At 38.4% G+C, this 27,767-nt stretch overlaps 1 protein-coding gene across 1 annotated transcript in view; it reads right to left on the bottom strand.

Annotated features, from left to right (window-relative positions):
• Positions 1-25,964, bottom strand: part of HNMT (histamine N-methyltransferase) — a 38,915-nt gene extending 12,951 nt beyond the window's left edge. Inside the window, exons 1-4 of the mRNA XM_058664452.1 lie at positions 25,701-25,964; positions 20,480-20,532; positions 4,171-4,278; positions 3,042-3,172 (exon numbers count right to left, since the gene is read on the bottom strand). Of these exons, the coding sequence (XP_058520435.1) occupies positions 3,042-3,172; positions 4,171-4,278; positions 20,480-20,532; positions 25,701-25,837 (429 nt within the window). The 5' untranslated portion in view covers positions 25,838-25,964. The remainder of the gene's footprint in view (positions 1-3,041; positions 3,173-4,170; positions 4,279-20,479; positions 20,533-25,700) is intronic.
• Between the last annotated feature and the right edge of the window lie 1,803 nt (positions 25,965-27,767).

Here is a 27,767-nt window from a genome sequence, read left to right as displayed (position 1 = left end):
GCTTTAGATTTAGATTTTACATGAAGAAAGAAAACAAATGTATGACAAAATATTTGGAAAGGAAAACCTGCTATTCATTCAACTAGAGTCAGATAGCTTTAAATGTGTTCTTCCTGGGCTCCACAATACATGCTTAGTCTCCATTTCACATGAGGACACTGATCTTATACTGAATCTATAGTTTGTGAGTTTTAGTTCTGCTGGGAGAAAATTGTGCCAGCACCATTTAAAAAAAAACAACAGACCCCATTTCATGGAACATTACTTAAAATGAAGCCCTCTGCACCAGATTCTCCATATGCTCACAGAGGCTGTTTTTAAATCACGGGAAATGTGTCAGACTCTGATATCGACATATTCTCTTGGAAATTGGGCTGCATGAAGCAAAAGGTTGCGTGTGTAGTCACTGGATGTTAGGAGATCTGGAGGAGATTCCTATCTCCTGGCTTCGGATTGGCGTAGACCAGCCATTGCAGTCACTTGGGGAGTGAATCATCGGACGGAAGATCTTTCTATCTGTCTCTCCTCCTCTCTGTATGTCTGACTTTGCAATAAAAATAAGTGAATCTTTGAAAAAATAATTTTCCATAAGGATAATAAATAGGTTTCAAAATACAGCCAATTAGTTGGCTAGCAATTTATGACTACCTGACCAAAACACGAGGAAATGGGCCAGGGAAGATGTGCTAAACATTTTTTTTTAATCTAATAAACATTGTGATTCACCATGTTTATAGTGAATCTTAAGCTAAAGATCTTTGATGAGAGCATCAGATTAGTAAAACTATATGGAGCATGGACAAGACAGAGACACAGCATAAACAGGGTAGAGAAAGAGAAAATAGCAGAGAACCAAATAAGGCAGAGTTGCTATGAAAGACTGAACATGGAGGTTTTGAGAGAAGTAGAAATAGTTGGTCTTTGAAGCCACAGCATTTTCAAACAAGGAAAGAGGAGCCAAGGCATAAGTAGATAGGGGATTGGGTTTTGACCAGAGGAGGCTTTTGTAAGAAGATGGAAGATTAACAGGTGTATTTATGTTTGCAAGTTCATATGGTTAAATATGACTTTTCATGTTTACTTCCTTTGTACTATAGTACTGAAGTCTTTTGGGATTAAAGATTGGGGGAAGTTGCAGAAGGAGTAAGGAGAAATGGGAGTCGTAAAGCCACATGGGCAATAAGAAAGCAAACCTAACAAAATACCATAAGCTTACTGGACAAGGCCAATTATTGCTTATTTGGCAGAAAATTTCTGCTATATAGAATAGCAGAGATGTCAAATTGTGTGGATATGTCAACCTTGGAGTCATTTCTTAAAAGTTAATTTTTCTGGGGATCACTATGATTATGGACTACAGAAAAAAAGGCTTTATTGTTAATCAAGTGGTGTAGCTAAAATGTGCACATTTCCTGAAGATAGCTAATTTGCAAACTGCACATATCCCTTAATCTGTCCAGAAATATCAGTGACCCCTGGAAATCTAATTCCATGTTCACTACAGTTAGTCTGTAAGTAGTACTGGACCATGGAAATAAATTCCTACTTAATGTATGGCTGACCATCACTAAAACTTTATTGACCTGAAGAATTCTCTAACCTGACCTTCTATGGTTCTGCTATCAAGGTCATCTATACAAGGCAAAAATTAGGAGAGAATTTGGGGAGAAGTTATGGAAATCCCAGATCCTATGGAATTGTACCATGAAAGTTAAATATATATATATATAATTGTAAGAAAAGGTAAAGAAGATTCAGAAACGCTAAGACAATGGTCCTTCCAGGTCATGGAGCCACTGGAGATCTGGGTGGGATATATTATTTTTTTCATGGTTAAATATCTTATTTAACAATTATAAAGTAGGAAGACTATAGTTCCACAGGAGTATAAACAAAGGTAAAAACAATGGTCATGCCATGAAATATCTCATTCCTACCTTTTTTCTTGTATTCTATATTCATTTTGGTATTTGAGAAAGTACACGATATTTGTCTTTTAGGGCTGACTTACTTCATTAAGCATAATGACTTCCAGGTACACCCATTTTGTTGCTGGACACCTGGGTTAATTCCATACCTTAGCTATTTTGTGTTTTTTTTAGCATTTTAAAAAATGTTATTATTATTAATTATATTGCATTATGTGACACAGTTTTATAAGTACTGGGATTCCCCCCATCCCTCCCCAAACCCTCCCCCCATGGTGGATTCCTCCACCCTGTTGCATTACCACAGTTCAAGTTCAGTTGAGATTCTTTCATTGCAAGCATATACCAAGCATAGAGTCCAGCATCTTATTGTCCAGATACGTTCAACGACTTCTTGGGGAGACCATCTCTGGTCTGAAGGTAAAGCCAGCAGAGTATCATCCCGATCAATTAAAAGCCCCAACATAACATCAGCAACAATTTATAATGTTATGGAGTTAATTGACATAGTATTGAGTAACCAATATGTTAAAAAATGCAAATTCTTAACCACATCCTGTGACTTCCTCATTGACATTTCAATTTTAGTTTATATATAACCGGGTTCTATACACCTTAAAATGGCTATAGATTACTATTCAGCTGTCTCATGTCTATTTTCATTATAGAATTTAGCTTTTTATAGCGTTGAAGCATAATTTTGCTATACCTGGCTTTCTTTCGGGTAGTCTAGACTGGCTTATAACTCTAACAAGACATACGTCAACAGTTTAGGTACAGAACAGTTTTAGGAGGAGTGTGCAGAGAAATCTTCAATACCCTAGTGAGGAGTAACTAATCTTTGTGTCAGTGGGATATATTATTACTTTACTGTCCTCAAGTCCACTAGGAACCTTCCATTCTTGACAATTAATTGTCAATATTTCTTTTTAAAAAAGGTAATTGTGGATTAGAGAAAAGTAGCTTATTGAATGTTAAGGAAATTTTTAATATCAATATATTTCACTAATGATTATTTATAAAATTAAAAATTAGAAGAATATTTAAAATTAATTTTTTATTCCATAAATGTCTTTCAAAAGTCTCCTTTTTGTTATAATGAATGTTTCTTACCTGTATCATATGAATAAAATCCCATTTTTGAAGCCCCTTTTCCTCCATCACTCTATGTTGATATTCAGATGCTGTCTCCTTATGCCAAGCAAACTTTATGTTCTCCAGGCTTGATGTCTTGACTACAAGCTCTAAAACACAGAGACGAGGTGACACACCATCAATTTTAATTGCAAATGTGGAATCCATTACCACTTAGAATTTTAATGCAATCAATGTTAGATTTATAACAGATATAAAGATTTTTTTTTTGCTTTTTCTGTAGCTCTGAGAAACTAAAAGAAAATTTGTAGTATTAAATGAAATTGAGATGAAACAGTCAATATTACATAAGTATGAGAAAACTAGCCAGACATAAATAATATTACTTATATTAACAGAGCATCAACTGGTGAATCTTACCAGGGAAAGGAGGATGTGAAATAGGTGAAATGCTTGTAAATCCGGGAGTGGGCAAATCATGATTCAGATACTCTGTCTTGCCTACCAACTATTTTGACTTTGAAACACAAGCAAAAAACATATATATTTTCTTCTACTATGTTTCAGCCATTCGTGAGTCATGTCATTATGTGTTTGGGTAACTGAAAGAAGAACAATGAATAACTTTCCATAACTTTTTAAAAATGACCTGAAATTTAGACTTCAGTGCTTATAAATAAAGTTTTATTGGGATACACCTGCACTCAGGACACATTTATCTATGCTATCTTTGTGCTTGTGGATAACTAGGTGAAACAGAGGCTGGCTGGCTCCTGATGGACTATTTGCCTCTCTTCAGGAAAAGTTTGCTCATTTCTGCTGTGACCCTCTAACATAAGCTCTTCAAGGTTAGGCATTCTGTTTAAGTGTTTCTGAATGCAAGGATAAATGACTCTATCCCTAAGAATAAACATTAAAATTGATAGTTGATAATGAGGGAGTGAATGGAGAACCAACAGAGCAGTCTAATAGTTTACTGCTTACATTGTAAAGTGTTTAGCAGTGTCTGCCAAGAATGAGTGAGTTTCTTCTCCCAAGAATCTCCCAAGGAGCATAAAACAATAACAATATTACTAATCATTTAGGGAACAAATGTTGAGAAGTCTGGGATAGGTTTTTGGCCCTTAGGGGTTTAGGTTACAGGTACCTTTGTACTTGGTGATTTGCTCAGCACTTGGTTCAACTACTTCGTTTCTGATGTGAACTCCTGGAAATTGAGCTTGGACTTTGGAGATAATCTGAAGATCGATTTCACCTAGAGGATGAATAGATGGTCAGATAACATTATTCCAGAAAGAAGTGATTAAAAATAATTTGATTTCATTTATCATCTACTACTTTCTATTCTCTGTCATAGGAAAGCCTATTTTAAATAGCGCATAATTCTCATCTGTTGTCCAGCCACAATGCCTATGATGAAGAAAAGTTGGTTGTAAAAAATAATAATTACATGATTTTAGGGGAGATATGAATGCTAATGAAAAGCCACAACACATATTAAACAACAGGAGGAAACATGGAAATTTACATGAAGTTAATTGGCATGGTACTGAGTGACCAATGTGTTAGAAAATGCAAGTTCTTAACCACATCCTATAACTACTTCATTGACATTTCAATTTTAGTTTATACATAATCAACTACTATAAACCTTAAAATTGTTATAGGGTACTATTCAGCTGTCTCGTGTCTTTTTTTTTTTCTTCATATTTACATTTAACAGCTTATAGCATTCAAGCATGATTTTTACTGAGCTTCATGAATTTTAGGATAGTCCAAACAGGCTTATAACTAACAAACCATATATTAATGATTGAGGAGCAAAACAGTTTTAGCAGGGGTGTGTAGAAAAATCTTCAATACCTTAGTGAGGAGTAACTGATCTTTATGTCCTCCCTATTAAGTTATATGGGAGTCCAAGTTGACTTTTTCTTGTCTGTTCTAAGCTTTCCTTATTGGTCTCTGTGTATCTGATCTAATTTGGGGGCTCCAGAGTGACCCTGATGGTCATTGCAAGAGAGGGTGGGGAGCCAAAGTTGGAGCTAAGTAAGGACCAGAGAAGGGTCCTCTCGCAAGTCCTGAAGGAAATTGACTGTTCTGCTTCTGAGGACCGCTTGGGGCTCCTGGCTGTTGTTCAGATATCATTAGACCCTGTGAGGAGGATTCTGGGCTTCTTCCATCATGTGTGGGAGATCCTACAGGGAATGGTTGACCTCAGAGTTCTCAGCCTAGGAGGGCACTCCAATTCCCTGTCTTCTCCTTGGCAGTTGGGATGTAGTCCTTGGTGCCCATACTGATAGTTCTTGATGATGATCTGGGAGTCTCTTGGGTTGGTTTACAAGCCTCCTCCAAGGCAGAGCTTCTTAACCATCAGCGTAGTTTAAACATGCCCACAATAGTCAGGGCTGGGCTGAGCCAAACTCGGAACCACAAATTTAATCCAAGTCTCTACACAGGCAACATGGACTCTATCATTAGAGCTGTTGCCACTGCCTCCCAGAGTCTGTGTCAGCAGGAAGCTGAATTGGGATATAGAGCTGAGAATTGAACCCCACTCCAATTAGCTCAGATATGCCTCCACTTAATTGCATCTTAACTAGCATCTTAGCCACTGAACAAGGGCCTGTCCCTTACATTAACTATTGAAAATATCTCTCCCTGTATTTCATTAAGTCAAAGATACTGACTTAATGTCAACCATGATTTTTCCTTCACTAAGTTGCAAAAACTGCTAATTGTATTTTTATTGTTTTATCAGTTCAAAGATAAAATATCATATACTAAAATATTTTATAAATTGTATAACCAATAAACTAAGCTAGAATAGAAGAATATTATTTTCTTAAGTGTCAGTTTTTTAGAACTTACACACAAGTATGTCAGGAATCAAACATTTGCCAAACAGTAGTCCTCAAACACACTGGCCAAGACAGAAATGTAAACAACCCTAATTACACTAGGTTGCCAGAGGAGGAAACAGTGAGGGAGAAGGTGGCAGGAAAGGCTGGAGTGATGCGGAGCTTTCTGCAAAGAGAAGGTGTTTGTACTGTATCTCTGGGGGATGGGAACGGGCCCAGACTTGGCAGAATGAAGGACTGCAGGAAGAGGGGACAGATGCAAGTCAGGAAGTTCATGTGTGCATGGAGCACTACTAGTTCAAAGTTTGTAGACTGTTGGGCAAAGCAGATCCTCCAAAGCAAATGGGGAGGAGATTGTGGGGAGAACACATATTTACTTACATTAATTCATTCACCAGTTATTTATCATGTACCAAGCACTGCTCTAGGCCCTAGCAAATGTGATAAGAGTACATTTATCCCTACCCTGATGAAAATCCAGTCCACAAATTGTAAAGGTAATTTAGGACAATTTGCATCTGAGCCCAATTTCTCTGCTTCTGAGGTGAAAATGAGCTTGCATAGTTTGTTTTTCCTCTGCATGTTTTGTTTCCTCAACGGAAAAACTAATACTAGTATACCTAATATGTGAATTAGGTTAGGGTTAATTAGGTGATATCTATAAAATGCGGTGTAGAATAGATCAGGTACTGAATAAATGTTAGTTACTATTATTTTATTGATTACATTGAGTCTGTCCCTTAAAATATCTCTCCTCACCCTACTGCTGATGTCTCCAATTCAACTTTTGCACTTGTATTGGAATAGACTATGATGCAGGCCTTCATTAAAATGCAAGTACTTCCTGGCAAGATTATCATATGAAAATTATGTAAGTCTTTAATGTTTTGGCATAATTGGCATTAACAGTACATTTCCAGGGTTAGACATGGCAGATGGCAAAAACACAGATCATAGTTCAGGAGTTTAAAAAGGAGGAGATTAAAATAACAACCAGGGATAGGCGATGCGAGGCTAGGAAGCACTCAAACGGCATAATGGTTGCCCCCACATATTGGTAAATAGTATAGGGTGGGGGGCAGCGTGGCGTGGAGAGAAAACAGAAGGGGAGGAAGGCTGAAATGCAGAAAGGATATCTTATATGATAGTGTCCTCCAAAGCAGGTCCTTTCCACAGGAAATTTTTATTGCTTCCTTGATAACTGCGGCTTCCGTTTATTGGTGATCCACTATTTTCCAAATTCTATGATAGGCACTTTTCTGAAACAGTTTACTTAGTTTTGATGGCAAATTTGAAAATATTATTTCCAAATATTAAGATGAAATACTTAGGAAAATCTTACGTAGCTTGTCTGATGAAATAATACAATGTTTTTCTAAGTTAGGGAGATTCCAACAAACAGTTCATAAGCATTCTTCTGTACAATAACTATTTTTCAAGGAAATAAGAGCTAAGTCAAAAGACTTACAGTAAAAGTTTTAAGGGGCAGGTGTTTGGTCTGGTAGGTAAGAGTTGGCTTGGATTACCCATATTGAAGTGCCAGGTTCAAATCCAGATCCCACTCCTGATTGCAGCCTCTAACTATTACAGCAGGTGTTGTCTCAAGTGTTTGGGTCCCTGACACTAATTTGCAAGACATGGACTGAATCTTCAGCTGCTGGCCTTAGCCTAGTGCAGCCCTAGCTATTACAGGCATTTTGGAAATGAACCAGTAGATAGCAGATCTCTCAGTCTGTCTCTTACTCTCTCCTATCTTTCCCATACTCCCACTCTCTCATATTAAACAAAATCATAGTAAACAAAATGCTGTGGTGTAATGAGAATTAGATTTGAGCTGGCACGAAAACTACATAAGTGTATTCTTAAATCTAACAGCCGACCAATATATTTAAAAAAAAAAAAAAAAAAAAGGCAGCCCTATTCTACTGCTTTTCCCAGGCTATTAGCAGTTAGACTGGAGCAGCATTCTCAAGTGGTGGTTTGAACCACTGTGCCACATCAACAGCTATGCATCTCATTTTAGTGACTCATCTGGTTGTGTTTTCTTGTGTCAAATTGTTAATATTATCATACGTCCATTATTCTCCTTTCATGTGCAGTTCCTGACCATCCTTTCACTTTCAGGTTCTACGTATATTTGTTGGTGTGATGTATCTCTCTAGGCAACAGATAGATGGATTTTGTTTTTTTGTTTTGTTTTGTTTTTGTTTTTTTTTTGGATCCAGCCTGCTAATCTAGAATAATTTACCCAGAAAAGCTTTCCTTTGTCTTTGAAAATGAAATAAAATTCTTCCAGACCTGTCCTACAAATGATACTTAATGATGTTCTATTGAAAGAGAAAAGAATAGCATCTACCCAAACCAAAAGCAAACGTGAAGAATGTTCTAATAAGACATCAAAGGGAAACTAAATCAAGAAATGAACAGCCCATAGCTAAAATGACAGGACCAAATTAAGACAATACACTCTTCAGTTTAATATCCTGTAAAGTTTGCTTTTCATTATTCCTCAAAAGTAGGATACATGCATTTTTTAAAAGTCAGAGTTACATAGGAAGGGGAGAGAGAGAAGGAGAGGAAAAGGAGAGAGAGAGATTTTGCATCTGCTGGTTCACTCTCCAAATGGCCACAATGGCTAGAGCTGGACTGGTCTGAAGCTGAAAGCCAAGAGCTCCTCCTGAGGCTACCACATGAGTTCAGGGACCCCATGAGTCTGCTGCTTTTCCAGGTCATGGAAGGGACCTTGATCAGCAAGTGGGGCAACAGGAACATGAACTGGCACCCACATGGGAACCAGCACAGCAGGTGGAGGGTTAACATATTATGTCAACAAACCAACCCTAAACACATACATTTTAAGAAGTATTTTTATCTAGAATAATCAACACTGTGTTGAAGAACATCAGTCAAACTGAGGGACTGATACTGTTTGACTTCTAGACTTCCTATAAAGCTACAGCAATCAAGGAGATGTTGTGATTGACGAAACAAAGGACAGATAGATTGGTGGTTCAGAATATAGCCCCAGAATAGACTCACATAAGTACAATCAAGCAATCCTTGACAAACGAGCCAAAGAAATACAATTGAATAAGGACAACCTTTTCAACACTGATGTTTCCTTACTCAAAAAAGAAAAAAAAAATTCAATCTAGACACAGTACTTATAACTATCACAGATGCTAATTCAAATGGACAACAGATCTAAGTAAAATTGCAACATGTGAAACTCCTGCAAGGTGCGTTATTGTTACCGCACTGCCTGGGACATCTGCATCCCATTTTGGAGTTCCTGGGTTTGAGTCCCAGCTATGTTTCCAATTTCAGCTTTCTCCGAACGTTCCCTGGGAAGTAGCAGGTAATGGCTTAAGTACTTGAGTTTCTGCCACTTGTGTGAAGTGTTAGGTTAGTCAACCCTAACTTAAGAGAACTCATTATTTCCCTGTTTAAAATCTTCTAGAAACTTTGATCAACTGGATAGATGTCAAGATCCTTGACAAAAGAAAGTCCACACTGCCTGCTTGCTGAGTTTCATCTCTCACAGTTTCATGTTTTGCAACTTTTGGCTCCTGAAACCCAGAATTGCCTGGGTCCTCTCTCTGTGCCTCCCGTCCCCAAACATACACCCTCACAAGTGTTTCCTTTGCCTGTGTTTTCTTTTCTGCCAGGAATACTTACCCTCCTTTCTATGCTTCCTCTGGCTAACTTCTATGCATCTGAAGTCCTATTACACATGACTAATTATCTTAGTTGTCCTTCCCATGGAGCCTGGAAGCAGCTCTAGAATCCTCGAGACAGTAACTCCCCATAAATTAGCTGGAGTTGGCAACACAGATAAAACCTACTCATCTTTTCTGACTTAAATTATTGCTTTTCTTCACTTCTTTGATTCACGACCAAAGAAGAACCAAGGACTCCAACATGCTGGAGTGAACAACTGAGCTGGTTGGATCATCAATCACTGAAACGGTTTTGAGGGGTTATCAGACCCTGTGCTAGCATGAGCCAGCAGTACGAGCGATTCAAAAACAACCACCATGAGGGGAAAGACCATTTGTACTTTCTCAACTGAACCCTCCAGAGCAAGAGCCATTACATTATGAATGTGTGTCGGTATTGGGCATTAAGCATCCTGTGAATGCTTTTAAGGAGCACACAAGCCAAATTAATGTGCCAAAAGCATGGCTGAAAGTAAAGTATATTTGCATCAGTCAAAAAGTTGGGAAATCTCAGCAAGTGAAGGAATAAGCAAAAAGGATGTGGAAACAAACAATCTGCTTTTATTGAATATTGTAAAGCTTTGTGAGAATTTTAAATTGCCAGAAAACAGCATCCAAGGCAGGTAAAGCAGTGCATACTTGGTTTATAGTCAGTCACCTTTTATATATAACCTAGTGTTAGGCACTTTTTAATAGTAAATTTGACAGTTGTTTTCTGTATATCTTTGACATTCCAAGCCTTTTAGATACATGAGTACTATTGTTCAAGTTAACTAAAGCTCTGCTAAGTAATGGCATGCTAAACATTCCCCTACAGGAACAAAACCCACCAAGTTCCCTGCAATAAATGGAAGATTATTAACGGCTAAACTACTCTTTTCCAATATCTCATTATTCTTTTCTATTTTTTTCTCCCTCTTTTGTGAACAACAAAGCAAGTGATCTTGGAGTCTGAGTGTGTTAAAAATGAGGTAATAGATTTTCTCAGTCGGCAGTATGTGTACTTGCGCAGTTAGACAGAAAGTTAGCGGTAGATAGAAAATAATACATCTCCACATATAGTGTTTATAAAGATTTGCAGATTTGCAATCAGGAGTTATCTCGTGGTGTGTTTCAGGTTATTTTTAATTATCTAGCCATTCAGGAAATGAAACTAAAACCACAATGAGATATTATCACATTCCAGTTAGAATGGCTACTACAAAACAGCACATAGTAACAATACTGGACAATGTGTGGAAAAAGGGGACTCTGAGTACTCCATCAGTGGAATACAGATTGATAGTCATTATGGTGAATAGTATGGAAGTTCCTCGAAAACTGAAACAGATCTGACCCAGCTCTCCTAATTATGGCGTATATGCTGAGAAAACGAATCTATACTTGTCTATAATTTAAAATATTTTATAAGATTTTATTTTGAATTCATTATTTTGATGTGTCAACATATACTTATAAACAAAGATATTTTGCAAGGTTTAAACAAAAATAGAACTCAAAGATGAATTTATTTTGATCCAACATTTGAAATCCATGCAGTTTTTTCATAATATACAGTTCCATGAACTTTTTGAAGACCTCTCTGCACAGGACCACATACATAAACAATTTGACATTTACTCTAACTATTTAGCTTCTCCACACTAATTGTCTTCTCAACTAGTATTATCTCTACTACTAATATCCTTCATAATGTTCCAGGTGCTCTCTCACAGTATATACACTTGTTTTTCTAGGTCCAAGCTATGTTTTAGCAATGTTAATATGTTGACAATGGTAACAGATCTTAGATAACACATGGGCTTCACTGGATGACTCAAAGGACTAACGTTCGGGGTTGGAGATTTCATGCACAGAGAAGTGTGCTTGTGAAAGAGACTATACAATGAAGCATTTATGGCTTAAAAATATGGAAGAGTGATTACATCGCTGGTTATATCAATATGATGGACCAGAAAAATGCCTATTGGCAAATTAACTACTTAAATAAATAGAAGGGAAAATTATATAGTGAAGAGGGAAGCCATAATGTGAAAAAAATGGGCATTCCAGGTGCTTTGTGATAAAAGATTGTGTAAAGTATGAGATGTAAAGTCAGGCTAAAAGTAAATTCCAAGGCAACAATACACTGCCAAGACCCCACCTGTGGCTGGCACATTGTGTGAAATTCTATTCTTAGGACATGTATCTAAAGTGAACATGCACTTCCACCTGCTTACCAAGAGGAGGCAAACACGTCTGTACGTGGCACTACAAGGCAGACGATGGAGTTTGAGTGATGATGTAAATTCTCTTTCTTAGAGATCTATTTATTTTCTTTGAAAGAGATACAGAGAAAGAAAGAGGGACAGAAACAGAGAGAAAAGATTTTCCATTTGCTGGTTCTTTCCTCAAATGGTAGCAAGGGTCATAGCACAGCCAATCCAAAGCTACAAGCCAGGAGTTTCTTCCTTGTCTCCCACATGGATGGAGGGACCAAGCACTTCGCCATCCTCTGCTTCTGTCCCAGGCCATTAGCCAGCAGCTGGATCAGAAGTGGAGCAGCCAAAACGTGAATTGACATCTATGTGGGATCCTGGTACCACAGGTGAAGCATTAGCCTATAATGCCACTGGGACAGCACCAGTTATGTAAATTCTCCTTAGACTGTGGTTTTATAGTTTTTTGCAGGCATTTTCAACATAGAGTGAGAATCTTATAGTTCATGCCTCTTGTATCTCAAACTATTATTTTTGGTATTGTAAAATGATAACCTTTGCTACTATTTAGATACAAAGAACAGAACTTCGTGGCATGATTATTAATATAGCGTATCTTTCAGTAATTGCATAATAATTATATTGATCTCTTGCCTTCCCTAGCCAAATGCCCCAATAATTTCAAATTTTCCTTAAAGTATTGCTAGAGTTCTTCATATCTTATACAGGTTACTTAAGTTTCTCTTGACCACATTTCTTGCCTTTAAGAAGGGACAATATGACTCAAATGCCGTTTTTGTTCCAGAAGATAACGTGTTTTAAATTCATTGTAGATTAGGTTAATATCATTCTCTCATCCAAATTTAGAATCTTCAGTCATAAACTCAGGCAAAATGGTTGATACAATTAAATTTTAAAAAGTCTCAGTGTCCCAGTATTGAATCAGTTCTGTCAGTATCTGAAGATGAGTATAAAGTATTAACATGGCTACATATGGTCTCAGGAAAGGGATTGTAAATATAAATACTGAGTCCAAAGGGCATTGCTATTTGCTTTCATGTTTCTTCTGGCTCTTGGCCCAGGAAATCTGCCTGTCTCTGCAACTGCAGAAAGCCTAAAAGCCAAACAACTGGAACGGCTTATGGTGTCCATAAAGGCAGCTAGCAATGGTTCCAGTGTCTGGGTCCTTGTTACCCACGTAGGAGAACCTGCTGGGGCTCCCTGCAATAGAGTATGCGTACTAGATGAGAATGTTTTATTCATTAGTGAATGTCAACCGGAACACTCTGCACTAAGCATGAGACTGTATCCCCTAGTGGCACAAAAACTGGCAAGATGCAAGCTTGTCCATCATCCAAATTACAGAGAAACACATGCCAGGGGCATTCCTGTACATTGTAAACTATCCAAATTGTGAAAGAAAAACTCTCCAAGGTTAAAACAACAATAATAAAAACAAAGGAGAATCTATTATGTTGCTTTCAATTTATTTCACATGTGCAAAACCATTGCTGTATAATTATTACTCCAAAACGTTACAATTGAGTTTATTTTTTCTAAGTATACAGTCATTTAATCTGCAAATAATGATAGTTTTGTCTTTCCGTTATCCTTTGTCTTTCTGTTTCAATCTTATTAAATTCTGTGTTAATGACAGTGATTCCAATGCTACAACACTGTTCTCCATTCTTGTAAATCTGTAATGGATTTGCCTTTAAGAATATTTCTAATTTCACCGAAAATTTCCAAACAACTGGGGGAAAATTATAGAAGAAAAATCATGCATCATTTAATTATCAATTTATGAATGCCTTAGCAATACTTTACAACCACACCTGTGATTATCTGCAGAAGTCTCTAATCCTAGTGATTAGTGTAACCCTACAGTCTAGATCCTAGAATCAAAGCTCTTCTGCAGCACATGAGTAAATAAGTACTTACTGATTTTAATGTGTAAGCAGTTACAGTCTGCATTAAAAATTGTTCACATGTCTCAAAGCTCCAATAAAATTCCACTTCTTCAAGGTGCTCAAATACAATGATAAATACATGATTTTGGAGAAATGCCCACCATTTTCTAGAGGAGTAATCAGAAAACCAGAGATGTTCAGTATTGAAAATACCTTTATGAAGTAAACAGATAAGAAATCAGTGAGTTTCTCCCATTGCCTTTTCTTATGCTGACATGTAGTGAGTGGTAGATGAAGTCGGCTTTCATTTCTGGACAGGTTTGATCATTGACAAATACTTGTACCAGACCAAGAATTCACTCCCCAGATGACACCTGCATCCCATGATAAAGTACTAGTTTGAGTCATGACTACTCTGCTTCTGATCCAAATCCTTGCTGACCCACCTGGGAAGCAGCACATGATGGTTCAAATACTTGAGCCCCTAGATGAAGTTACTTGTTCCTGACTTTGGCCAAACCCAGCAGCTGCAGCTATGTGGCCATTTTTGGAATGATCCAGTGGCTGAAACATTCTCATTCTCTCTGCTTTTCACATAAATGAACGTGTCAATAATCAAAAATCACTCATCAGAGCTTTCAACCAATGCCTCTTTGGAGCAATAATTTGTAGCCTTCATTTTATATATATATTTTTTCATTGGAAAGGCAAATCTACAGAGAAGAGAGACAGAAGTGGGCAGGAGGAAGAGATCTCTCAACTGCTGGCATATTCACCAAGTGGCCGCAATGACCAGAGCTGCGCTGATACACTACAAAACCAGAAAACTCTCCCAGGTCTCTCGTGTGGATGCAGGGTCCTAAGGCCCTGGACCATCCTCTGGTGCCTTCCCAGACCACAAGCAGAGAGCTGGATGGGAAGTGGAGCCATTGGGACATGAACCAGTGCCCACATGGGATTCCAGCACTTGGAAGGGAAGGATCAGCATTCTGTGCCATTGCACTGGGGGCCTTTCTGTAGCCTTTTTAGCAGGAGATACCTGAAGTTGGGAATGAGTACATACTAATTTTTTTTTCCTTCTGGGAAAAATAAAATTTTAAAAATTAGCCAAATTTCCTATAATTCCCCAAATAGTCTTCATCTTTTGATCCAGCCTGTTGGCTTATTCCGGATGTTTAGAAAACATTGGCCCTCCCATCCTATTACCTCTAGTTTCTAAACCTACATACTAACTCTTCTAGTTTTTATTCTTAATTATTCTGTTAAGGCTCTCCAGCCAGTTTAAACCACTGAACTTCTGTGTCACCTTGACATATCATTCATGAAAGGAGATAAGATTTGATTTGATTTTCAAATAGCTGGCTATTACTAAGTACCTCATGTCCCCTTTATCAAGTTAATTAATTTTATTCTGTTTAACAGTTTACTGGAGTGGTCTAAAGTGGAAAACATTTATTCTGCTTTGGTGGCCCTCAGGTTTTTATTTATAAAATGAAAGTGTTCATAGTCTCCAAATTGTCCTCTAGTTTTAATCCCTGTGGGAGTTCTGATTTTAAATGTGCAGAATAAGAAAATCACATAAGCATATGTTCTTAACATGTCGGAAAAATTATTTCCAAAATTATGTAAGGATTTATGCCACATATATGAGTTGCTTGAATGGTTTAAAAATTTTTGTAAACATCTATACCCCTGTATTATACACGTATGGTAATTGAACTGGTGTACAATAGGTTAATGAAAATAAAAACAAAGTTGAACACAGATTATTTGTTTCAGTTCTGTCTACATAGAAAACTTTCTGACATTTCAACATTAGAATTGAACTGTGGGGTAGATAAAATGTTTCTCATTTAGGCAGAGCCCAGAGCCAGGAAGACATGTTGCTTATTACTGCCTCCTGGAACATTTTTCCAGGCATAACTGTATGCACTGTAAATTAATAGCATTCTCCCTTACCCACATAAATAAAAGTTTTTTTCTCATGTACCATGTCGCATAAAAACAGCACTCATTAAAAGTTGAATAATAATGAACCTCTGTTCAGCAGTTTAATTCTAGAAAACACCAGTGTTGATAATGGACAAGAAAAAAAATAAAAACAGATTTTATGAGATTTAGAATGTAAGGCAATGTCGTTCAAAACCCAAAACCGGTTGCTGCAGTTAGTGATATGGCGACTCTGAGACCTTGAATAAAACAATTGCAGCTTCTCAATGCATTTCATTAAAGTACAGAACTCATGCTCAAGTATATGCACTTATAATAACTTTACCCAGTTGGGGCTCTGTAAAAGCTGTGTACTCTGTATTTCTGTTCATGGTCTACTTTTTCCCATAGTTTTTCTGGTTTTATTTTATCAGAGTCACATGCTATTAATTTCTGATATTTTCCACAGACACTCTATAGAGAGCAATGTTAACATATCAGTTGTGTTTTATTTAAAGACTTCACCAGTTTGCCATCAATTGCCTGTTTTTGTTTGCTTATTTCTCAGCACTAAAGTGTGAAACTTTTTTTTTTCAAACCACACATTCTTTCTTAAGCAGCTCTCTCCATGGGGACACCAGCTTCTGGAGAAAAGGGGCTTATTGAAAAGACAGGTTGCCTAGACACCACTTCCAAGATTATGTTACTCAAAACAAGGGCAAATTGGGTTCCAGGAGCAGGAATAGTAAGTGGTAATTAAAGTAGGAATTTCACTTGGAGAGGCTTTTAGTTGTTTTTGTTAATTTTTTTTTCAGTTGTGATAGAAAGAGTAGTATGATTATCAGGCAGAGAGAATATTTGCACAACAGGCAGAAAATTGTAACAGGAATCTGAGCTGTCAAGAAGAGAGCATCTAGAAATTAAAAACACAGGTTGACCACATGCAGCACCAGCAAAGCACTCCATGTGAGCACCTGTTGGAGTCCCTGCTGCTCTGCTTCCAGTCCAGCTCCCTGCTAATATGTTTGGGAAAGCACTGAGAGATGGACTCCTGTCACTCATTTGGGACACCCAGAAGGAGTTCCCGATCCCTGGTGTTGGCCTGGCCCAGCCTAGCCCTACTCACTTAGTCATTTGGGGTTATAACTAGTAAATAGAAGATCTATCTCTGTCTCTCTGCGCTCCTCCCCCCCCCCCCCCCCATTTTCCTGCTTACCAAGTAAATAGCTAAATCTTTAGAAAGAGAGAAAGAAAACAGACTGAAAAACAAAGAATTCATTAGGATTCTATCAGCGGTATGCACAAAGCACAAACTACGATACAGGGCTGGCGGCGTCACCTACCAGGGATTGGAATTCAGTGTTTGACTTGGAAGGATACTCAAATAACAAGACAATGTAAAACTCTCAGGCACATGTGGACTGTAGATATGGGAAAGCCATTTTTCTAAGGGAAAGTTGAGAACCATTTCCCTGTTGCTGTAAGAGCCCTTTAAACAGTTGAAGTTCAGTATCTTCTCTCCTCAAAACACTGCTCTTCCATTGGAAGGACACTCACTTATATGCATTTTCTTTACTTGGATAGCAGAAGCAGAGTATCTATAACTTGAACTTCTCTTAGAATTCTCCTTATGCTTTAGAACAAATTCTTGTGAAGCATGACCTCAATGGGCACCCCATTCCTCCCCAAAGCAAGCATAGCCTGGTAGTAATGCAATGTTAGGGCTCAGTTTAGAAGAACTTCAAGTCATGCTCCCTTTATTTTCATAAGTTTTCCATATTAGCTCCTATGTGCACCTTTATGTAAAGAATCGCTGAGCAGGCCAAATGTTCCCTTCTCTAGATAGCTTATAAGCATCTGGATAAATTTGCATTAGAAATTCAATTAACTTTATATTGAAAGGTCAATTAACTTGGTCATGATAGAGATTGTTTTTAATTACTTTTCCTTGTAGGGCTTCCCTTCTTCTCTAAGCACAAGTGACACTATCAAATGATAGTCCCATTGCCTGTTGGTTGCCTGCAACTCATATGCAAACACAGTGGAAATGGTTGTCTTGGCTTAGAGAATTAATAGGGTATTCTTTGGGCAATTCATCACTATTATAATCCTTTGGGCTTAAAGTATCTGTAAGAAATATTAGAGTATTTAACTTAAACACGGTTTAGAATGTTACTCATGACAATATCCTTCATTATTTTTCCTTGTAGGTTTTTATTTTTAAGTGAAATATGACAATAAGCAAAAATAATTTTAAGGATGAGTCCTTACTACATTGTATCACAGTGTATTCTCTGAATAGTGAACAAATAATTACATCAAAACTAGCAAGCTCATTTCATTAGAGGCATGATGATTATTTTCGTGTTAATATCAGCCAGAGTTCAAACCATGCGACTTAAAAGTACTCATACTTTACAGACTCAGGGAATTACCACAGGGCACTAGGCAACAAGTAATAATATGGTATCCACTTGTCACCACATGGTAGCCATTACTAAGACATCCCACAGACAAAACATTAACTAAAGTCACAAAAATATAAATATATTAATCTATTTCATATACTAATATTTTAACTTAAACTTCCAGATAACTTACAACTTAAAAGTGAAGTAATCACTGGGTGCTGAGATGAGGTCATTTTAAGAAGAAAGTTGCTTTGTTTTTGCAGAATCGAACAGCCTTATGGGAACAAATAATGATCTGTGAAATCTTTTCTAAACATTTCCTTTACCCATGAGTGAGAACTTATCGTTCCCATTTTACTGGTTGCAAAACTGAAGCTGATGTTTTTCAGCCAAGGTAACACACTACACTGGAAGAAGACTCAGAAATGACATCCAGTCAGCTTTCCCCCAGGATGAGGCACTGGTTCTAACAGTAGTGAGGCCTGGCATGCTTGAACAAGTTGAAGAGAGTTTGGCAGGGTTTTGAACACTTGAAAGGCAGTTTGGGAGCTCAGCCAGAGGAATGATACATTTAGGCCAGATTAACTCAAAAAGTAGATTCACAGTCATTTAAGTTAACCGCATTGTTCAGCATAGTTCCCCAAGGTGAGATTTTTCTAAATCAGGCAGCTGTTTGTCACTTCCATTTCTCAGGCACGTTTCCATTCTCTTCATGGACCAATAACAGTTTGCACACCAATCACCAGCCCATGGATCATGCTTTAAGATGCACAATTTAAAAAAATTTCTTATGAAATTTTATACCCCTCTGAACATGTAGATCAATTTGGATAAAAAATTATTCTTGAAGTTATCCTATTAACATGGTATTTTAAAAATTCATGGAGATAACTAGGCTGCAGCTCCCACTGGTTCATGTGAGGGCCGAGTATGTGCTGGGCAGAACCAGGATGGACTGCAACACCCATTGGTTCCAGTGGAAGTCGGGACTGAAAACAGAACCAACCCAGCAATTGCAACCACCAGCTGATTGTGGTGATGGACTGTGCCCGGCCCTGTGCTTACTAGAACATACAAGAATCTGGTCTGAGTACAACTCAGACAAAGTTTCTTTGGAGATCTCCCCAATCGAACTGCTGGACTCAGAACTCTAGCCAAGAAAAGACAGAAGACAGAACCACCTCAATCAACAACCTCAGCTATATGTTGGCAGTGAAATACCGGGCAAATGGAGACTCTATGATGGACTATGTCAATCAGTGGATTCTTCAACGACCTCATCGTGCTCAGAGTGGTGAGATTGGCAGTGATTCATAACTGGTGAACTATCAAAACCACTTAAGCAAGTATCTCAGAGCATGCCCCACATCCGGGACTTGGGGTGGATGGGAAACTGGGTGAGGCTTCTCCCTCAATATCCCCATTTACCTCAGATACATGAAGGAAACAACCTGGAAATAATAGTCTTACCCACTTCCCTATAGCCCTCGAACCTTTTTACCCAAATTAACTATGTAAAGATTGTCAAAATAAAACTTAAAAAAAATTAAAAAAAAAAAAATTCATGGAGATGGTCTGACCATGCTTGCACGTGTCAAGCCGAGCCTCCTCAGTGGCTCAGACAGAGCAGTGGACAGAATATACAGGTGCACATGGACGATATGGTAGAACATTGGAACCTGCAGAGAACACCTAGTACCAGAACAGAGGACAGAACAAATGGATCAACACCCCAAGCCATGTGTTGGCAGTGAAAATCTGGGCAAGTGGAGAAGCTAAGGTGGACTATATCAGGCAGTGGACTCTGAAGAGATTTCATCAGGCTTGAAACAGCAAGATTGGCAGCAATTCAGAAAAGTTGAACTGTCGAAACCACTTGAGCAGTGACATTGGAGCATGCGCCAGATCAGGGACCCTGGGATGGTTGGGAGGGTGGGTGTGGCTTCTCCCTTTGTCTCTCCCCTTCCCCCAATACAGGAAGGAAAAAGCGAATGTGGAAATAATGGTCTTATTCACTTTCCTGTAGCCCTTGACCCTTTGTGTCCTAATCAACTATATAAAGATCAACAACAACAACAACAAAAAATCATGGAGAAGGTCTTATGAAAAAACTGCATTGAATTTAAGCGTTTTTATGAACCCAAACATTTTTTTAAACTTTATTTTCCATGGACTTATGGATATACCCTTATTTTTACCATTTATTAAAGCAAGTAAAAAATTCAGATTATTTATATTACAGTGCATTATGAAGTCATATAATTAAACCATCTAAGACCATGGAGACATTAATCTTAGTTTAAGTGATGATAATAACTTAATTATTTTTTATCAAAGCAAAAAGAAATGCTTTTCCTGAAGAATGAAAAACAGTCATAAAATTACATGATTTTTGAGTGAAATACAAATTCCCACAATGTGTTATTCATACCTGCACCTCCTCCTATGCTCAGAATCTTAATTTCCGATTTTGAGTCTCCAATTCTGAAAAAAAAAAAAAAAAAGAAAAGTGTGGGGGGATAGTTAAGAAAATGTGCTATGTGCTCTGTGAAATCTGATTACCAGGGCTAATGCCAGAGAACAGAGAAAAATATATGAAAATGAGTAAAAACTTGGACCAGATAAAAGGTCCAAGTTACCCCAGTGTTCTGCTGTATTCAGAGTTTTTTTTAAAATATAAGGCCCATTCATTAATAATTTTTAACTGGGAGATACAGAAATAACACTGGGAACATCTCTGAGGGAAGGGAACATTTGCTTGGAGAATAAAAGCAGAAGAAATTGACCTTTGAACCTAATGATATAGTGAGCCATTTGTTTTAACTGGGAAAAATTCTGTAGGAGGTTCACATTGTCTCCATGAAGTCTGCCTTCTCCCCTTCCTCCTTTGTTCACCTTCTTCTCACTGAACAAATGTTTAATAAGCACTTATGGTGTGTCTATTGTAAACAAGGTGGTTATAAAATGAATGAGATACTCCTTGGCTCTTAGATTGAAATGGGCAATAACAAATCCTTGACTTATGACTCTAGTGCTAGAAACAGAGTGGAAGAGACTGACTGGAAAGTAATTCAGTAGGACTTGTGTGAAAGGGTCAGAAAAACATTGGCACGCACCATGGATGTCCTTTTTCCAGCTTGGATAGCTGGGCAATGAATAATCCCAAATAGGAATGTGATATTTAGAATATGATTTGGCAGCTTATTTACATTTTATTGGTTTTTCTGAAAGAAATCTAAATTCTGCAAGCATGTGGGCATGCAAGATAAAAGCTGAGTAGGAGAAAGAGCTAGAGTAATGGGATGTTCTGAAACACGTTCTCTGTAAATTCTGATCAAAAGTAGAAGGGAAGATTCCATCACCAGTGATTTTGCAAAGAGTTAGCAGAGTGATGATACAATCCCACTTTTGAAAGCCATTGGGGAAATACACAAAGGAGACAGAGAAGGAAGGTGATAAAGCTGAGCGAGAGCCGGGAAGAATCGAAGACAGATAGCCATCAGTGGTGTCAAAGCAGTGCCTGGGTACCACTAAGAAAGAAGAAATCTCCATTGACTTTCACGGTGTGCATGTCTGTGATAATAGCCATTTTTAAAAACAGGTTGAGGACCGAAGTCGAATGGCAGTGGGATTAAAAATAAACTCAAGAAAGAGGAAGTAGAATCTAGAGACTATTGAAATAACATGAGAGGGTAGGAGGAGAAGAGAATATGGCTAAAAGGAAAGATGAACAGTAGGATGTTGTTTGTGCGTCCTTGGGGCTGGTAAACAAGCCTTCATTTTTGGCTAACGTAAAAGCTTGCAGAGACCAATTCAATCGAACACAAAGTATGTATTTGTTTATTTATTCATTCATGTATTATTGGAAAGATAGATTTACACAATGAAGGACAGACAGACAAAACGATCTTCCATCTGCTGGTTCACTTTCCAAATTCCATAATGGTTGGAGCTAAGCCAATCCAAAGCCAGGAGCCTAGAGCCTCTTCCAGGTCTCCCACATGGGCATAGGATCCCAAGGCTTTGGGCTATCCTCTATTGCTTTCCAAGGCCACAAGCAGGGAGCTGGATTGGAGGTGAATCAGCACCCGTATGGGATCCCAGTGCTTGGAGATGGAGGATCAGCTAATGAACCAATGGGCACAGTGACAGTGTTTGAAACCAGGTTCAAGGGAAATTGGGAAGGCTGGAGACAAAGTCCAAAGTGAATGATATCTGAGTGAGTTCTAATCATCTTCAAATTAAAAATGCCGATTCCTCTACTATCCATGCCCATCTTTGTCTTCTGTTGGCTTAATTCAACATAGCCAGGAAAGCTATTGGATGGATCATCCAGTTTGGAATCCAGTTTCATGCTCACTTACTTTCAGTAAGTTATTTGACCTCTCTATGAAATAGGGCAATCATGCCACATTTTTTATATGATTGTTAATAATTCCATATAAAGCTTATGAAGAAGTTGTAGTAACTGGATCATTTATTTCCTGTTAATCCCTTAGAAGTGAATTTGCATGTTACAAGCCCTTATCTGTGAGAAATATATTCCACAAACTTGGGGCTCACGCGAAACTATAGATTGCACCAAATGCTATATGAATGTATGAATTTTTACTAGTTCTTAAAACATACATAACCAAGATAGACTTTAATTTATAAATTAGTCATGGTAAGAAATTAACAATAATAAAATAGAATAATTATAGTAATAAATCATGATAAAAATTATTAAAACTTATGAAATTCTTTATTTATGACATTTTTTATTTAATATCAAGCAGAAATAACGAAACTGTGGGGCCCTGGTGCAATGGTTCAAATGGCTAATTCTCCCCTTGCAAGGGCCAGGATCCCATGTGGGTACTGGGTCATGTCCCAGGTACTCTACTTCCCACCCAGCTCCCTGCTTATGTCCCGGGAAAGCAGCCTGAGGACGGCCCAAAGCCTTGGGATCCTGCACCTCCATGAGACGTGGAAGAATCTCCTAGCTTCTGGCTTCGGATTGGCTCAGTTCCAGCCATTGTGGCCACTTGGGGAGTGAACCAGCAGATGGAAGATCTTTCTGTCTGTCTTCTCTTTGTAAATCTGCCTTTCCAATACAGATAAATAAGTCTTGTAAAAAACAAGCCAAACCAGGCTTGGCACTGTGGCCTAGCAGCTTAAGTCCTCACCTTGAACGCACCAGGATCCCATATGGGCGCTGGTTCTAATCCCGGCAGCTCCACTTCCCATCCAGCTCCCTGCTTGTGGCCTGGGAAGGCAGGTTGCTGGTTACTGGCTTCGGGTTGGCGCAGCACCCGCCATTGTGGTCACTTGGGGAGTGAATCATTGGACAGAAGATCTTCCTCTCTGTCTCTCCTCCTCTCTGTATATCTGACTTATTAATAAAAATAAATAAATCTTTAAAAAACAAAACAAAACAAAAACTAGTCAAACCATGGAAAATGGAACTGAAAATAAGGAAGTTGGGGAGAGGACTAATATATCAGTATTACTGTGCTTTTGAATATAACTAAGTACTTCATATGAATTAGCTTTCTGAATCCTTATAATGTATGGGTTAGCCACAATATATATACCATATAACTAATAATTATTGCAAACCCACTATACTTGAAGGAAGCATCTAAATGTAACATGTACCTACAATAGCCATAAAAGTTACTATTTATGGGGGTGGCTCAATACAGTAGTAAACTAATCCTCTGCCTATGGCGCCAGCATCCTATATGGGAGCCAGTTTATGTCTGGTTGCTCTACTTCCCACCAAGTAACCTATGTATGGCCAGGGAAAGCAACAGGAAATGACCCAAGACCTTTGGCCCCTGCATCAATGTGGGAGACCAGCCTGAAGTACCTGGCCCCTGACTTCAGATCGGCTCAGTTCCAACCATTACATCCATTTGGAGAATGAATTAGTAGATGGAAGACCTTTGGAAACATCTGGGGAGTGAATCAGTATAGAGAAGGTTGCTCTTTCTTTCCCTCTCTTCTGTAATTCTGACTTTAAAGTAATATAAATATGCTGTTAAAATATTAAAAATTAAGTAATTTGAGTATGTATCCTATACAGTGAGTTACACATTCAGCGAACTTTATATTCCAAACATAGAGAATCCAAATTCTTTTTAGTGTCTGGTATATTACAAACAGCTTTAAATATCAGTTTTAAGAGATCTTTAACTAATACTACCTTTAGGGAAAATTAATCTTTTAATAAATAGTGCATGGATTTCAGATGATCCCTGATTATTTATCATTCATTATAGGGCACATTCAGTTTGCCTGTGAAAATTCTTAGCCTTTCACAAATGTGGTGTTCAGTGTTTCCAATAAGATAGTACATGGCTTGAAGCCTGGAAAAGTGACATCCATCAATCATTATGTTATATCCATTCATTGTTCCTCTTCAAACCAAACTATTAGGCTAAAGAAAACCAAGAATGTGGATAGAGCATGGCTTAGTACTGAAAGACAACTGAAAAATTAGCTTAGCTGCTTTCAGTTTAAGAAATGAATCCCAAAAAATCAAAGGAGTATGCATTCCTTCACAAGCAAGAACTTATATTGGTGCCCTGATTTTACATACTAATTATAAATGCATTATGTAACACTCTATTTTTGCAAAAGTACCCTTAAAAAAACCAACTTGAACCATGTAAAGTAGAAAGTAGAAAAGGAAATAGAATTCCATATCCTTCCAACACTGTCTGCCTTGGTCAGGCTGTGAGGCATTGCCCTGGTCGGAGTTGCAGGCCTACCATGGAGAAGCCCAGCAAGAGAGAAAATATGTGGTTCCTCTGCTGTGTGCAAATTGTATCCACAGTCAATCATTTATCCCCAGTTCTCCGTCATTATTTCCTGAACAGAGTGAGTGAAGGCAATTCATCCCCAGATAGGTGATTTGATTATCTTGAGCATGTGGAATCTGTTACTCTCATAACACTTATCGGTTCTGGCACAAATTGAATGCATTAATCACACCCCACCCCACCCCGCCCCACCCCCAAGAAGAGTCTGTAAGAAGAACGGAAGCTAGGGAGTTTCTCTGATCATAGGAAAAGGCTCTCTTAAAAGGACCATCATGCTAATCCTAAATTGAAAGCAAAAGAGAGCCTTGGGGCCTGGGGGGAGGGGGAGCCTGTGAGAGTATTAACTCCAATAATGGATAAGGAAAGTGAATTAAAATAGATATGAAAAATGAGAGACACCTACTCAATTCTTAGGGGCAAACAACCATTGACAATTATTCATGTTTGATTCTAATGAAAGGAATACCAGCCTTCCCCTAGGGACTTGATGTTTGAAATGTAAAATACGGAGGAAGGTTGAAAAGTAGGCTTCCAAGATTTGTATCGTATCCAAAATGAACAGGGATTTGTGCCTTCAAATGGTTAATGCTTATCTCTGTGTAGCTGGAAATGCAGCCTACATCGGAGGCTCGGAGGCTCGGTGCGTAAAGCAGACATCTAGCCAAAGCACGCAGGAGGAAGGCTGGAGGAAGGGCGGCGAAGAGGAGAGGGGGAGAGCAAGTGGGGGAGAGAGAGCTGCTATCAGTAACTCCCCTTATTCCTGCGCCCAGCGGGCTCAGCTCCATCTATCACTGGCAAGCAGCGAATGGAGGCTTGACTGACAAAAACATCCCTTTTTGTTACCTTGCTATTATGTCTGGCAGCTTCTTGTCCATGAATTCCTGCATGCACTGGTGTTCCGTGGAATGGCTGAGAAATCTCCGGAAAGATTCCACATATCTGCTGTGGTCAGTATACAAGCTTCTCATGGAAGATGCCATATTTGGTTTCCAGAGAAAGCCAGGGAGGAAAGTGAGCTTTAACTTCCTCTCCTTCTCTTTTCAGTTCCTATGTTTCTTCTTCCTTTCCCCACCCCCTTCTAATTTCAATCCAAAAAAAAAAAAAAAAAAAAAAAGTCACCAATCTCGCGGAGCTAAGCCCCAAAGTCTAGCGTCCAAAAATCCACAACTAAGTATTTGTCCAGCACTTTATGTTTAAACCACCATCCAAGTTGTTTTTTAAAAAGAGATGGTAAAGCAAGGCAATGGATCCAGAGCCAAACTCTGTTTTAAAGCTGCAGACACACAGACATCCAGGAAAACAGATCTGCATTCCAATCACTGCCTGCCTGGCCAGCAGCTGCTACAAGTGAGTTCCAAGGAGGATTAAGGCTGTTAAATGAAACGAAACAAAACAAAACGAAACAAAACAAAAAAACAAACCAAAACAAAAAAACCACACAGGGAAATCCACCTGCACAGTCCTTGCTAAAATCTGTAGCCTGGAAATCTCTGACAAAAGATTATTACCTGACTCTGCTTTCTACAGAATAATCCAGAAAAAAAACTGAAATCTTTAGTTTATGTGCTTCAATTTTTCAATTGCTGATAGATGGGTGTAACTCCAAGAGTCAGTGCAGAATAAATCATCTTGGAGGTGCAGAAGAAGGAGTAGCTAGGAGATGTGAGAAGTTGAAGCATTGTAGAGGAAGGAGAGGGCCCAGAGAGGACTGGCAGGACACCAGGGCAAGCAGTTTCCCTTAAGAAAGTCTTTCCTGTTTCTTTGCACTTGACCTCATAGGTGCATTGGGTTGAATGGATTTGCCTTTGGAAGTCCAAGGGTCTCACCCACCAAGGGACACACAGAATGCTGAGCAGTATATCTAGGAAGTGGCTGGAAGAAAAGCATTTTTAATGAGATTTTATAACAAATATTTACCCATTTATTTGAAAGGATAGTTGGAGACATAGAGATAGAGAGAGAGAGAGGGAGGGAAAGACCTTTTATCCCTTGGTTCACTCTTCATATGACTGCAACAAGCAAAGCTAAACCAGCTTAAATCCAGGACCAGGCTTTTCCTGGCACAATGACAGGGAGGGGAACTTGAAGCAAAGCAACCAGGACTTGATGCAGTGCTCATAAAAGATATTGACATTGTAGGTAGCATATTGGCCAATGCTGGACCTGAAAATATACATTATCCAACATACAAGGGTACTTCAGAGTTAGTGGAATTAAGTTAAAAGGGAAGCTTATTTGATTCAGAAACTTTGAAATTTATGCATAGGAGAAAGCTTGCAAAAAATGTTTGGCAATACATGTATGTAAGTTCTGAAAGCTATGAGTGGATTTCAAAATTTTGTGTACCAAAATAAGCATTTTATTGAATTTCCCATGATTATTTGAAATACATTTTACGGTTGGTAATAGTAGTGTCCAACTCTTGGCACAGTTTTGAGGATTAAGTGACCCAAGTTATGTAAATCATCTGTAAATATATCTTCTTAAACATTCCCTTCTATTGGCTAAATTCTAAAACTGTCCTCTTGCCATACAAAATATTACCCAATCCCTTTCTTCTTTTTTTTTAAAAAAGATTGATTTTATTTTTATTGGAAAGACAGATTTACAGAGAGAAGGAGAGACAGAGAGGAAGATCTTCCTGTCTACTGGTTCATTCCCCAAATGGCTGCAATGGCCAGAGTCAAGCCCATCTGAAGCCAGCAACCAGAAACTTCTTTTGGGTCTCCCCATGTGGGGGCAGGGTCCCAAGGCTTAGGGCTACCCTGCACTGCTTTCCTAGGCTCATGCAGGGAGCTACATGGGAAGTGGAACAACCAGGACATGAAGCAGAGGCCATGTGGGATCCTGGCACGCACAAGGCGAAGATTTAGCCACTCAGCCATTGTGCCCGGCCCTGTCCAATCCCTT

The sequence above is a fragment of the Ochotona princeps genome, chromosome 5 (assembly GCF_030435755.1).
Source record: "Ochotona princeps isolate mOchPri1 chromosome 5, mOchPri1.hap1, whole genome shotgun sequence".
NCBI lineage: Eukaryota > Metazoa > Chordata > Mammalia > Lagomorpha > Ochotonidae > Ochotona > Ochotona princeps.
This window is presented reverse-complemented; position numbering and strand designations above follow the sequence as displayed.